Source organism: Prionailurus viverrinus, chromosome A1 (genome assembly GCF_022837055.1).
Source record: "Prionailurus viverrinus isolate Anna chromosome A1, UM_Priviv_1.0, whole genome shotgun sequence".
NCBI lineage: Eukaryota > Metazoa > Chordata > Mammalia > Carnivora > Felidae > Prionailurus > Prionailurus viverrinus.
This window is the reverse complement of record NC_062561.1, coordinates 212,376,861-212,391,633: the sequence shown is the minus strand read 5'-3', so window position 1 is coordinate 212,391,633 and position 14,773 is coordinate 212,376,861. Positions and strand designations below refer to the sequence as shown.

Below are 14,773 nucleotides of genomic sequence, written 5' to 3'. Positions count from 1 at the left end.
TTGCAGAAGGCCAGCCAAGGGGTAGGAGATATCAAAGGTGAGGAATCCAGAATTTGATCAGATATAAAGGGTGAGGGATTTTCCCTAAACAGACCCAGCAGGATTCTTGCCAAAACTGGATAAGGGGCTAAGGAAGGAACTCAAGTTCTGTGCCTCTGGGAGAAGAGAATTCAGAGGAACCTGACTCAGGTTTGCTCAAGGGAAGAGTCTTTGTCAAAATACAATTGTAAAATAATTACCTGGAAGGCAAAACTGACCAGAAAACAAGCTCAATTAAATATTCACCTCTGAAAACAACATAGAGATAGGAATTACCCTAATTGTTGGTCGGCTAACAACAAAAATTACCTAAGGATTGCTGGGTGTTAGGCCCGGTAACAGCTCTGGGACCAAACCATGCATAAGACACATTCTGTTCTTGCCAGGGTAACCACACAATATAGCTAGGCATTAAACCTAGCAATTTGTAAATCAATGAATAAATGGCTGTCATTAGAGCAAGAGCTTCTATAGGTTTTTTTAAAAGACAATTTAGGAGAGAAGTAATTCCCCTTCAGTCAAGACTCTTTCTCTTTCTGCTCGTCCAAGAAGCCCTCGCTCAGGCCATGACCTCCTGCGTCGCTCCCTCTGCCCACCCATTCCTCTCCCACCGCTCAGCCCCTCTCCCAGGACCCCCGCCGTGTCTGCCACCGCCACCGCAGAGCCCCCGGCGCCTGCGTGCGTCCCGGCCTTACCCGCCGGCAGGGGGCGGGCCACGGTTTTCCGTCCTGCGCGGCTGGACTCTGGCGCCCCTCTTGCCCCAGCCTTTGCCCAAGCTCCGACCTGGATACGCTTCCTTAGCAACGAGTTGCCCGTGGCAACAAGAGGACGCGGGGCCGGAGCCTGGATTTCCCGCGCGTTCCTACCCTTGCGTGTTGTTAAGAGGCGCAGGCCGAGCCATGTCGGAGATCCTGTGCCAGTGGCTCAACCAAGAGTTGAAGGTGTCCCAGACCGTGAGTGAGTGACACAGCCCGGGGAGAGCGGGCTAGGGGCCGGCGGGGGGCTAAGGGCCCCGAGCTCGGCGTGCTGATGGAAGGTGGCGGGGAAGGCGCGAGCTGCGGAGTCCAGGCGCCTGCGGGGCCCCCAGCAGCACCCCTGGCGGGTCCGATGGCCCCAGTCCAGCTCACTTGAGCTTCTCCCATTCCCATTCTGCAGCTCCCGAGTTACCCATCGTCATGGTGGGCCCGACCCCACAGTTTGTAACCTACTGTGTCCTTCTAAGCACAGTTTTTGGAGGTCTCCTTTGTTCCTATGAAGAGAAGAATTTGCTGAACTCTACAGTCTGGCGAGGACATTACTCCCTTCGAATCCTTAGACTCATGTGCTGGCAAGCCAATGAAATAAGGAAGCCTTCAGGCCAGCTAGGGCTGTACTAGATGTGTGCCCCTGGACAAGTTCCAAAGCCTTTTCTGAGTGTTTCCTCCAGTGTAAAATCCGACAATACTTTCCGTACCCAACTACCTAGCAGGAGGGGGGGCTGTGCGAAAAGAGTTAATGCAGACCATGTAAACATTTACCAGCTGTAGCAGTTTTAGCTCAACAGTTACACACATTAGCTATTTCTGACCACTCTTCACTCTTGACTAAAGCTGACTTTACCCACTAAACTGTTTTTATCCCAGCCATGAAGTTGCCATCCAAAATTTCTAACTCCCACACCAACAGAGGCACTTGTACATGCAGGCAATTTCTAGGACAGCCGCGGAATTCCGACATAGCGGCTATGCTCCACCTCCGCTTCTTTCTGTTGTTTCTTCAGCACTTTGTTTTCCAGCTGGTATGGTTTTTGCTCAAGGCAAGAGGTTTTCAGCCCAAATCGTTTCCATCTGTTTTCACAGCGGCGCCCTCGCACAATGCCGCGTTGCTACCAGAAGAGCAATAGTGCCAACCCGACCTTAGGTCAGCCGTGGAATTTGCTAGATCAGGAGTGTTTCTGCCGCAACAAAACATTTATTATCAGCCTTAGGCTCTTTACCATTGATGCACTTCCGGTTGCATTTCTTGAAGCTTAAACCCTAGACTCTTTCTTTGCTGAACCAAGACCCACATACTCCCTGGGAACTGCGATCAGTTCTTTCCCAGGATTCTATGATCATCCGTCCCATTTTGTCCCTGTTTCGCACCTAAAATGTGCTGCTGATCTCAGGACAATGCTTAGCAGTTTTCGTATTCCTTTCTTACCATAGGAGCCAAATTGCATTATAATTCCCTTAAGTTATACTCTTCCACAGAAAAGCAGCCACAGATTGCTGAATTTAATTTGGTTCATTTACTTGAGTTGTAAAACGCACACCCGTTGCTCAAATCCCCAGGACTCTTGCATGTTGAAACACTTTTGAGGAAAGTAAGTAAAATTAATAAACATAGTAATAGTAGTATGCCATTATAATTGTAGTAGTTGTAATTGTAATCCGTTTTGGAATTTGGGCTTTGAAAGGGAAAGGAAGAATTACTTCTTTCTGTGAAGGTGAAAAGATGGGAGGGATTTTAAGGGAGCATGTTAGCAACATAAACTATGAATGGAAAATTCCTGATGTCTGCTTCCCTGAAGTTGTTAGCGAGACAGCTGCAGTTTTCCGCATCCCATTCATTAGGAATACGTGTTTATTTCTTGATCCTAACCACTAACTGAAGCCTAAAGAGACTGATGTAACCAAATTCCACATTGTAAAAGGCTTTTCCGAGTATAGGAAGCACATTCAAATGCGTTTGGAAACAAGTTAGAATCTGGGCATCTGAGGAAGCACACTGCCAGTTTTCCATTCCAGCCATTAAAGAAGCCCTTTTATGTTGTGTAGTTTAAGGCTTGGCATGGTTTATAGGAACTATCATGGAAATACAGTAAGTGGCTACAACCTCTGGAGAAAGTAATAGAGCAATTTTCTAGATAAGGGTTGTGTTAAGAGCAAGGACTTGGAAGCCAGACCGCCTGGGTCGAAATCACTTAGCCACCACTAGCTGGTGACCTTGGGCAATTTATTTACCTAAATTTCATGATACTCAAAATAGGAGTAATAACACTATCTCATCAAGTCGTGTCAAGATTAAATGAGATAATAAATGTAAATGTAGTAATAAATAGTAAATATACTAGAATAATACTTGGGGCGTGATAAATGCTCCATCTCACTCTTCAGAAACTATCATACAAAAATAAAATCACCAGTATGTCAGGATATTTGAACAAGGATGTTTATTGCTACATGGATTATAGGGACAAAATGAAAAAATGGGAAACGATCTGAATATCCTTCAAGAGTAGAATACTTGGATAAATGATTCTATATTCATGCTACAGATTGTTATGCAGTTATTAGAAAAAATGAGTTAATGCTATAACTTTTGACCTAAAGGATATTCATGTATTTTTGTCAAGTAAAACATAAAAGTTATAGCTTATTGTGAGGAGTATAACTGCATTTTTGTACCAACTAGGAAATATATATACACAAACATACTTATGTGTGTGTATATATAGCTGTTTTGAGCATAGAAGAATGTGTGGAGAGCCATGTACTAGGCTATTGACATATGCATGAATCTTCATATTGTTTGTATAAGCAGAGAGAAAAGTGTGGAAGGATGTAAAATAGTGTGTAGATATTGGTTACCCTGGGAAAGGAGAAGATTGCTGGCTTTTCTTTATACATCTGCATTAGTTGGCTTATTGCTTGTATTACCTTCATAATTTGAAAGGAACATTCAACATAACATTACAAATAGAAAATCAAAAAAGAAGATGAAGCTTCACTTGAAAAAAAAGGAGAAAACGGTGTTTAACATCTTTTAATTGAAATGAGTAAGGATCTATAATAAAGTAGAATGGGGGGGTTACATATGAATTATTTTCAGAGAAGAGAGAAGTGGGACAATCCATACATTGTTTGCTAGGACAAAGAAAACAATGAGAATGCCAAGTGAGTGCATTTGCTGCCTTCATGAGGTTAAATAATGGTTCAGTTGTTGGCAACACAGCCAAAGGCGATTGATTTCTGCATTATTCTGAAAGGTAGAAGTCAATTTGGATAAAGCATACTATATTGAATTTTGTATTGCCAGGACTACCCTGAGAATCAGCAGTCAAGAAAATAAATTCCAATGATCCTCAATCGAGAATAGTCTTTCTCCATTTAATGAGGTTTCTGGGAGTCACCAGAGATTTGATTAGCCTTAATATATGAAGATTCAAAGCTTGGTTGCCAAAGCTAAAGATCTCCAGTGAGTTTAATTTAACAAGACCATTTCTCCCAGAGAATAACACTTAGATGTATATGTTAAAATGCCTTGGAATACAAAAAGTTGCTCGACACAAAATTACATCTGAAATTCAAGCAGTTGTTTTCATGCAGTTGTTTCTATAATGAAAAATAAATAATGTAATGTTACTAAAAGATTTGCTGTAAAATCCTTTACGAATTCTCACTTATTTAAGAATAAGCATTGCTTCTGTTTTACAAAACTGTTATGAATTCATCGTATGAGGAAACTAGCATTGTAATGTAACATTCTCCATAAATGAGTAGAAGCCTTTGAATTCTATGTTACAGATCAGATCTTTTGTAAACATGAGTATATACTAGTAGTCTGTAATCTTTTGGTTTCTGGGTGTGGTTATATTGAAAATGTAAATACCTTACTATGCATATTTTAATTGTTTCAATAATCTTAAAAATTTTTAATGTTTATTTATTTTGAGAGAGAGAGAATGCATGCACATGAGCCAAGGATGGGGGGGGGGGAGAGAGAGAGAGAGAGAAAGAAAGAAAGAAAGAAAGAAAGAAAGAAAGAAAGAAAGAAAAAATCCCATGCAGGCTCCATGATGCCTGCACAGAGCCCCATGCAAGGCTGGATCTCACCAACCATGAGATCATGACCTGAGCCAAAACCAGGAGTCAGACACTTAGCCAACTGAGCCACCCAGGCACCCCTCATTTGTTCAGTAATCTTAAACATTGTTATCAGGGGTAGCAGAGGTGCAATAAAGAGAAAATTGCACTTGGGAAAGTTAAGTTTCTCTAACTATCAGCTTTGTAGTATCTGAAGCATAAATAATCTCTAGGTCCCAATTTTAAGTTCTGAGAAGTAAGAATAGTAAGTGTGCTAGTTCCAGTGATGGAATGAGTGAGATATGGGGATGAAAGGTGTAGCATAGGCAGTACAGTCAGTGGTATTTAATAGTGTTGTGTGGTGACAGATGGTAGCTACACTTAGGGTGATCACAGCATAAGGTATAGAGTTGTCAAATCACTATGTAACATATGTAACCAAACTTCGACTGAAAGAAATGGTAAAAAAAAAAAAAACAACTCTATATTTGGAAGGATATGAAATGAGATTGGAAATGGAGAACACCTACCACAGTGCCTAACATCTACACTAGATCTAGATATTCAATAAATATTATTTCAACTGTTTTATGTCCTTTACTTTAGGATAGCACCTATGATAGCGCCTGTCACATAATAGGCACCTAGAAACTAATTGTTTATTACATGAGAGTCTATGAGTGAGGCAAAAGTATGTTTTAGGCTGATCTTTATGGATTTGTTCATCTTGAGAACCCTGGGTACTTTAATCCTCATCTTTGTGATTTCAGAGGCTCTGCTTATTTTTTGTTTACTCATTTATTTAATTTCAAGGTAGTTAACATACCGTGTAGTATTTGTTTCAGGAATAGATCCCAATGATTCATCACTTCCATATAACACCTAGTGCTCATCCCAACAAATGCCCTTATTTATTTAAAAAAATTTTTTTTAATGTTTATTTATTTTTGAGAGAGACAGAGACAGAATGTGAGCCAAGGAGGGTCAGAGAGAGGGAGACACAGAATCTGAAGCAGGCTCCAGGCTCTGAGCTATGAACACAGCTGTGAGATCATGACCTGAGCTGAAGTTGGACACCCAACCGACTGAGCTGCCCAGGCACCCCTAACAAGTGCCCTTCTTAATGTCCATCCCCCATTTAGCCCATCCCCCCTCCTCCAGCAACCCTCAGTTTGTTCTCTATATTTAAAAGTCTCTTATGGTTTGCCTCCCTCTCTGTTTATATCTTATTTTTCCTTCCCTTCGCCCATGTTCATCTGTTATGTTTCTTAAATTCCACATATGAGTGAAATCATGTGGTATTTGCCTTTCTCTGACTGACTTACTTCGCTTAGCATAATACACTCTAGTTCCATCCACTTTGTTGCAAATGCAAGATTTCATTCTTTTTGATCTCTGATTAATATTCCATTGTGTATATGTATATGTATACATATATATACATACATATATACACACACATATATAACTGGATCCTGATATATATATATATATATATATATATATATATATATATACACACACACACACACACACACACACACATACACACACCACATATGAGATGTATATATACATATATATACATATATGTATACATATAGATGTATATACATATATATATACACGTGTATATATATTTATATCACAGCTTCTTTATTCATTAGTTGATGGAAATTGGTCTCTTTCCATAATTTCGCTACCATTGATTACTTTCAGCAGTTTCATTCCACTTTTAACCTGGTGTCATTAAACCACACATTTTTTCATACTTCATTCCTTAGGGTACTTGGTAAATATACTGTATCTCTTGTAATACGACAGATTTTGATATTTCCTGGCCAGCTCAGCAGCATTTTCCTTGGTTAAAATTTGGCTTCCATTGGCTGGAAATTGAGACACCAAGTCTGATAGCTGAAGGCTGTCGTATAAAACAATGTCAAAATTTTCAAGATATAAAGTTCCAAGAAAAGAATGCCACCCAATATTTAAACCATCAAAGAAGATTAGAATGATATAGAGAATTTGTTTCAGATAGAAAATCTTGAGAATTATAAAGTCTTCAAAGGAAAGGCTTGATCACCTTCTTGTTATACTGGAAGAAAATAAGCTGTCAATATCTGCCAGTCAAAGACCACAGGATACATACCTATAGTTGAACAAAGTTGGGTTTATTGACTTGTAGCCAGCAAGAGAAAACACATACCATGGGGAACTGTGGGTCATTCAGTGAGAAGGTGTTAGAAAGGACTTAAAGCTTCTGGGTTTGTGTTAGGTATTTATTGAGAAGAGTTCAAGGAAGAAGTGCTTTGCTCTGAATTGGATCCTGTCAAGAAGCATAGGCAACTCTATGACTGGATATCTTAATAAATCTTATCTAGGAAATGGAGAGAATAAACCAAGACAAAGATTTAATTGGTAAAAAAGCAGAAAACATATTGGCCAGAATAGAGAGATTTGGGGTCATTTTTTGTGTTTTGGACAATATTGTTTTGGTCTGAATACACAGAAGATTACAAAGGAATTTTGTTTTTGTCTTGATCTATCAGGGTCACAGAGTGGCCTTGTCTGGTGTTGGTGTGCTGTGAAATTGATTGTTTGGCAGGAGAATGCCAAGGCCTAGCTGTGAGTGCCAGGCCAACTCCTAGGAACACCAAGGCCTGATGGGGCTAGGTCAGTTCCAAGTCATCAGCAGCTGCTTTTCTCTCTCTTAAATGAAAGTAAATTTGCTTGGCTTTTAAAATGTGGCTGATAATGCAGACTAGGTCTTTGCTCTTCTAGTAAAGGTAGAGTGAAGACCACTGAACATAGAATGTATAGGTCTACAGACCCTTTTTCACGATTCTAAAATTCAAGTATCTCTTTATTCATTGGGTAGCAAAACTTGACCAGAAATGTTGCAATGCCATGTTTGATTTTTAATTCTCCCATTGAAGTGTTTTACTGTAGGGATCAACTGTGTTTGATTACACGTGCTTCTGGTGGGACAATGTCAAGTATTTGCTCTCTGAATATTGAATTACTTTTTAAATAAAGATGTTTGTACTGTAGTCATTGAGCTCCTGAATTATATGACCTGTAATTAATATGACCTGTTATCTTAAATTAGGAAGCAGTGATAACAATAAAAAATGTCGCTGAACACTTATTATATGCTAGGAATTATGCAAAGCATTTACATGCAATATCTCATTTAATTCTCAAACTAACTCTTATGGCGTAGAAGCCATCACTCTTCCTCTTTTAAAGACAAGAAACTGAGACATTTATAATTGCCCAAAGTCTGGTGGCTTATAAATGAGCAAGGAGTCAAACCAGGAGAATGTTTCCCCAGAGACTATGCTCTCCTCTTAACCATTTTGGAAAATAGAAGGCTTATCTCCTTTATGTGCTTTCTCTAGCTGGCTCAGAGCCATTTTGGTGGGAAGCACATGGGTCATTTCATCTGTTGAATCCTGCCTCATCTAGACCTTCCACAAAGGCCCACATCAAAGACTGCAGCAAAAGAAAAGTGTAGTGATAGGGATCAGGCGTGTAGTTTGGAAGTTTGGAGGCCAGGTTGAGTTATTGCAGAATGACCTTCAACCCAGATGTAACTTACGTCATTTGTTGCTGAATGACCTGATCCCAGATGTAAATTATGTCAGAACTCAGGATGAAGAATATCACTGGGCTCCACAGTTTGTTTATTTCTCATATTATTCATTGTTCTTGTCCTGGAGCCAACCTGTCTCTTCTTTCCCATAGGAAATTCCAATTTTTATTACAAATTAACTTATAGAGGTGGCCGTCATGAAATTCATCATGGGATTCAGGAACATTTGGTGGGAAGAAAAATATAATGAAGTAAAGGGAAAAAAATAAGCTTTCCTTTGCTTTTTTCTTTTTATCCTTCTTGTTTCTTTCCCCACAGTCTTCTCCCTTTCTCTCTCTGGCCTCTTACCTGTCTTCTCATACTTTTTAATCTATGTATTCCTAGCTTGTATACTTTTCTTCATTATCTTCTTTCCTGTCTAATTTCTTGCATGTATTCATCTTTTTTTCTTCTTTTATTTTTTCTGCATGTTTTTCCACTTGCTATCGTTCTTCACTCACTGTTCACTTTTCTGCTTATTTAGCACACAGTAAAGCTGAAGTGTCCTATGCATACAAAGCTGCAGACATGTTTCTGTACGTGTTCACTTGTAGTGAACTATTTGACAATGAAATAATAAGTGTTTACTGTTCTTTGCCCTTTATATCCATAAATGCCTCTATTTTACTCCTATCAATTGCCTTCTTAATATGTCATGCATTTTAAAGGAAGTGGACTATGACTTTATTTTTCTGTGACCCTTTTGTAGCAAACAGTTTACTAAAGGCCATTCGTCACTGAGAGTGACAGTGTAGGATACAGATGTTCCCTAGAACAGGATACAGATGTCGCACCCCTCCCCCTTATTCCTGGGCTGCACTTCAGGTATTCAATCAAACAAACAACAGACAGTGCAAATTCCAGGGGAAGGGAGAGGGGACTGGAACTACCTGATGGTGACATAACAACAGCTTCAGAATGCAAAGCAATAAACAGTCTTTAGATTATTAGTAGAAATCCATTGTCTGACAATAGCTGTATGTCAGATGACCCCTCAGAAAAGAGGAGAATAAGGATGGGCCAGGGAAGAGAGAAGGTCAAAACCACACCAAAACAAACCAAAACAAAACAACAACCCAGGAAGAAGAAAGCAACAGACAGAGAGGTGCAAGGCACAGCCAGAGCAGCCCAGATGGCATGGTGAGGATGATGATGGCAGCCAAGACCAGGTAACAGCATTGGTGGCCAACAGTGTCAGGTCCTTGAGGGAAGGAGAAAGCAGCCGTGACTCAGGAGGAGGAGATAGCACATCTCCTCCCTTTGGAGGTGGAAAGCCATTTGGATTTCAGTTGCTTCAAATACTACTTCTGTATGATGCCAAGAGACACAGTCAATAGATTCTGATGCTAGATGGTTCTGGAGTTGGCCCTAAGTAAACAGAATCAATGGGCATAATTGATACCATTTTAAATACATTATTATATATTGATTCAACCTAAGGATTGGGGTATTGTTAAGAATATAAAATATTTTGGGGCACCTTGGTGACTCAGTTCAATGTCTGACTTCGGCTCAGGTCATGACCTCACGGTTTGTGAGTTCGAGCTCCACGTCGGGCTCTGTGCTGACAGCTCAGAGCCTGGAGCCTGCTTTGGATTCTGTGTCTCCCTCTCTCTTTGCCCCTCCCCTACTCTCTCTCTGTCTCGAAATAAATAAGTAACCATTTTGGGGGTGCCTGGGTGGCTTAATTGGTTAAGCTTCCCACTTCTGCTCAGGTCATGATCTCAGGGTTTGTGAGTTCAAGCCCCCCACCATGCTCTCTGCTGACAGCTCAGAGCCTGGAGCCTGCTTCAGATTCTGTGTCTCCCTCTCTCTCTGCCCCTCTCCCTCTAGTGCTCTCTCTCTCTCTCAAAAATAAATGAACATTAAAGAAAAAAGAATATAAAATAAGCTTTGGGTGAAATTGTGGGCTGGTGTCAGATATGCTAGTTTTATCCTTATGATAATGTGTAGTATGCTGAGTAAGGTCTCTGTGACTCACCTCACTCGACCGCAACCACACATCAACTATCATTTCTACAGATCGGGAAGAAATGCTATTTCTTCAAAATCAATTAACCACCTCGTTACTAGATAGATAAAAGAGGACAATCTGGTACGGAGGAGCTTGTGGTAGTGCAGTGATATATAGTGTTTGACTGCTGTTGCCTGAAGGACCCTGAGAGAAGCACATTGAGGGTTTGGGAGGATTTTGAAATCATTTAAGAGATGATAGCTTTGTCCTATGATAACATAATTTATTTTGTGTGTCAGTTCTGCATTCTAACCCAATGTCCTTCACTTCATAAGAAAAATACAAGTGACCCCAAACTAAGGACATTTTTTAAAAAACAAATTTTATTAACACTTAAAATTTTTTCCTGAACATTATGTGCTTACTATGGGGCAGGCAGAGAGCCAAGCGTTCCTCAGACATTACCTCTAATCTTTAAAACGGCTCTCAAAAAATAATAAAATAATAAAATAGCTCTTCAAGAGAGATGTAGATATGGTTATCTCTGTTCTAGAGATGAGGATACTTGAGCTCAGGGAGGTTAAGCAGCTTGCCAGAGGTTGCACAGCTAGTCAGGGGCAGAGTCAAGATGCCAGCATAGATGTCTCTGGCTCCAAAGTCTGTTTTCCTCTGGGCTATCTGTGTCATTGCAGAGGACAACAACTGGACCAGAGTAACCTCTGGAACCACCAAGGGAAAGCCTGATTATATTTGGTAGGCTTTATTTGAGAAGGTGCAGATAGATGATTTTTTAAAAATTTCTATTGTAAAAAGGTTGAAATTAAGTCTTAAGGTTTACTAAGGTTAGATTGCACCTCACTTGGCCAGAATATGCTGTCATCGTCCATAACCTGAATTGATAACAAGGGTATTGGAATGTAATTTTGTAAAATAAATTGAAGTTGTTTTTATTTTTTAAATGTTTATTTATTGAGAGAGAGAGAGAGAGAGAGAGAGAGAGAGAGAGAGAGAGAGACAGGGAGAGAGAATCCCAAGCAGGCTCCATGCTCACAGGGCAGAGCCCAACTGGAGACTCGATCGCATGGAACTGTGAGATCATGACCTGAGCCAAAATTAAGAGTCAGACGCTTAACCAACTGAGCCACCCAGATGGTCCTGAAGGTTTGCTTTTAGATCTAAGTTTGTCTCGATAAATTTTATTGGTTATATTTTGTTTAATTAGATCAAAAGTTGTGTTTTCTTTCAGAATTTCGTATGTCATCAAGTATTGATTTATATTTATTCAGGGATATTTATAAGGCATCTACTGTTAAACTTCAGTCTTTTTATTTGATTATTAAAAGATGTTTCTAGAAGTACTTTCACAGCATTTTGAATTTAAGTTATGGAATTTTAGTCTATGTATACATAATGAATATAATGATGCTCTATATGCAACATTATCTTTACATTTCTGTCTCTATGTTTTAAAATTCAGGTCCCAAGTCATTTGCAAAGGCATTTTCCAGTGGCTATCTAATTGGAGAAATTCTGCACAAGTTCGAACTTCAGGGTGATTTTTCAGAATTTTCAGAAAGCAGGTTAGTGAGATTGAGTCTTTCTAAAAAGGGTCATTTCCTTTGGCATTTGGATGGCTTTAGCTCCCAGAGTTAACTTTAAAAGGATCATGAGCCACAAGATCCCTTCCAAGCCTGAACCAGCCAAACACACCATTGATACGAAAATTGTTGGCTCCTGGAATATGCATGCTTCATTGTCCCAGGAGCACAGAGGAGTGAAAGTTACATGGTTGCAGCAAAACCCCCTCTCTAGATGGGACCTATTTTAGGATCTCCTGTATTTCTGAAATTTGAGGCCATACTACTTCTTATTTTGTTCATTGCTTCTCTCTTTTAAGAGAAGTAAAGCAACATACAGATTCCTGGCAAAAAACCACCCGTAATATTTTTTTTGTTTTTAGCAGCTATATTGAGATATAATCCACAGACCATAATTCACCAGTTTAAAGCATACAATTCAGTGGTTTTAAGCATATTTACATGTTTAGTACATTCACAACCATAACCACTAACCACCTGGCCCCTGGTACCCACAAATCTATTTTCTGTCTCTATAGATATCCCTATTTTACACAGTTATGTATCAGTGGGATCAAACAATATGTATATTTTGTGACTGATCATGTTTTCAAGGTTTATCCATATTGTAGCATGTGTCAGTACTTCTTACTGTTTATTTGCTGAATAATTTCAATTGGATATACCACATTTTGTTTATCAATTCATTAATTGGTGGATATGAGTTATTGGTTACTGTGAACAGTGTTGCTGTGAACACTGTGTTTTTACATGGAAATGTTTTCATTCCTCTTGGTATATGCCTAGGGGTGAAATTGTTGGGTTACACGGTCTGTGTTTACAATTTTGAGGAACACCCATATTGCTTTTCAAAGTGCTGGTATCATTTACATTCACACTTGTAATGGATGAAGGTTTCAGTTTTTCCACAGCCTCATCAATATTTGTTACTGTCTTTTTTATTATAGTTACCTAGTCAGTGTGAAGTAGTATCTCGTGTGATTTTGATTTGCATTTCCCTAATGACTAATGATGTTGAGCATCTTTTCATGTACTTGCTTATTCGTCATTTGTATAGCTTCACTGGTGAAATGTTATTCAATCTCTGCCTATTTTCTTCTACATTTTATGTTTTAAAGCAGTTTCAGATTTACAGTAAAATTGAGAAGAAAGCACAGAGATTTTTCATTAAGCCCCTGCCCTGACACATTCATCACCTCTTCTATTATCCACTCCCCTTACCAGAGTGGTGCATTTGTTGCAGCTGATAAACCTGTGTGATTCATGTTCACTTGAAGTGAGTAGTTTATATTAGGATTCATTCCTGGTGTTTTTCCTTCTATGGGTTTGGATAAATGTGGAATGACTTATAGCTACCATTATAGTATCATAGGTAGTATTTTCACTGCCCTAAATCCTCTGTGCCCCACCTACTCCTCTGTCCCTTACCTCAGCCATGGCAACCACTGATTTTTTTTTTTTTTTTTTACTATCTTCATAGCGTTGCCTTTTCTAGAATGTCATATAGTTGGAATGACAATAAATAGTAGACTTTTGGCTTCATTCACTTGGAAATATGCATTTAAATTTCCTCCATGTCTTCTCATGGCTTGGTAGCTCGTTTCTTTTTGCACTGAATAATATTTCATTGTCTGGATATACCGGTTTATTTATCCATTTATCTACTGAAAGACATCTTGGTTGCTTCCAAGTTTAGCAATCATAAGTAAAGCTGCTATAAATATCCACATGTAGGTTTTGTGTGGACATAACACTTCAACTCCTTTGGGTGGATAACAAGGAGCACAGTTGTTAACCTCATGTGATAGCAGTACGTTTCGTTACAGGAATGAACTGGCTTCCTGAGTGGTTGTACTACTTGCATTCTTCCTAGCAGTGAGTGAGAGTCCTTGCTGCTTCACATCCTTGCCAACATTTAGCGCTGTCAGTGTTTTGAATTTAGGCCATTCTAGTAGGAGTATTGTGGTATCTCCTTGTTATTTTAAATTCCAGTTCTGAAAGTTGCACAGTATGTATGATTATTCTTTGTGCTCCAAGCATTGTCCCTGGCCCATAGCTGACACACAATCATATTTTTCTATTGAATAAATGCACGATGTCAGAAAGTATGCCTGTTTAGCCATAGACGACTTAAAGCACCATACCAGCCAGATGATGTATGTAGTATTTCAGGTATACTAAATTAGCTTTTGTCAGCAGGGCCATAGAGGCTCTTTGTGTGAAATGGAAAAAGGGACCTCATCTGGATGGACACAGTTGTAAAGACACAGGTCTTAGTGAACAGAGAGGCCTTTGTGCAAAGGAGAGGAACCCCTTTTTGGCTGAAACAGCCTTGCATCAGGGACAGGGATTGGCAAGCTGAGCACAGGACAGTGTCATACTCTTGCCCCACCCTTGGACAGGGGTGCCCCTGAGTAATATCATATGTAACAGCCCTCTTTTTCACCCGCTGCAAACAACTAACTAACTTTCTATCCCACTGAGGATCATTTCTTTAATGTGAGAAGAGGGACCCACTTGTTCAGACAACCAAATTCTATTCATCTTGAATTCTTGGAACAACACACTTTTTTTCCCCAGGGGCACATGGTCTTTGAAAGAAGGCAAAGATCAGTAAATCCATGGATGTGACCTTTGTAGTAGTGTATTTAATGGGGAAAAGCATCCTTCTTTGTCAAAGCCTGTTTTTTAGGCAGATGTCTAATGCTAGGGCTCATGATTT

The 14,773-nt window shown here is 39.6% G+C and overlaps 1 protein-coding gene across 1 annotated transcript in view; it reads left to right on the top strand.

The window, feature by feature from the left end:
• Positions 1-865: 865 nt before the first annotated feature.
• The window catches only part of SPEF2 (sperm flagellar 2), a 189,066-nt gene continuing 175,158 nt past the window's right edge, over positions 866-14,773 (top strand). Inside the window, exons 1-2 of the mRNA XM_047876214.1 lie at positions 866-996; positions 11,931-12,033. Coding sequence (XP_047732170.1) covers positions 939-996; positions 11,931-12,033 — 161 coding nt within the window. The 5' untranslated portion in view covers positions 866-938. The remainder of the gene's footprint in view (positions 997-11,930; positions 12,034-14,773) is intronic.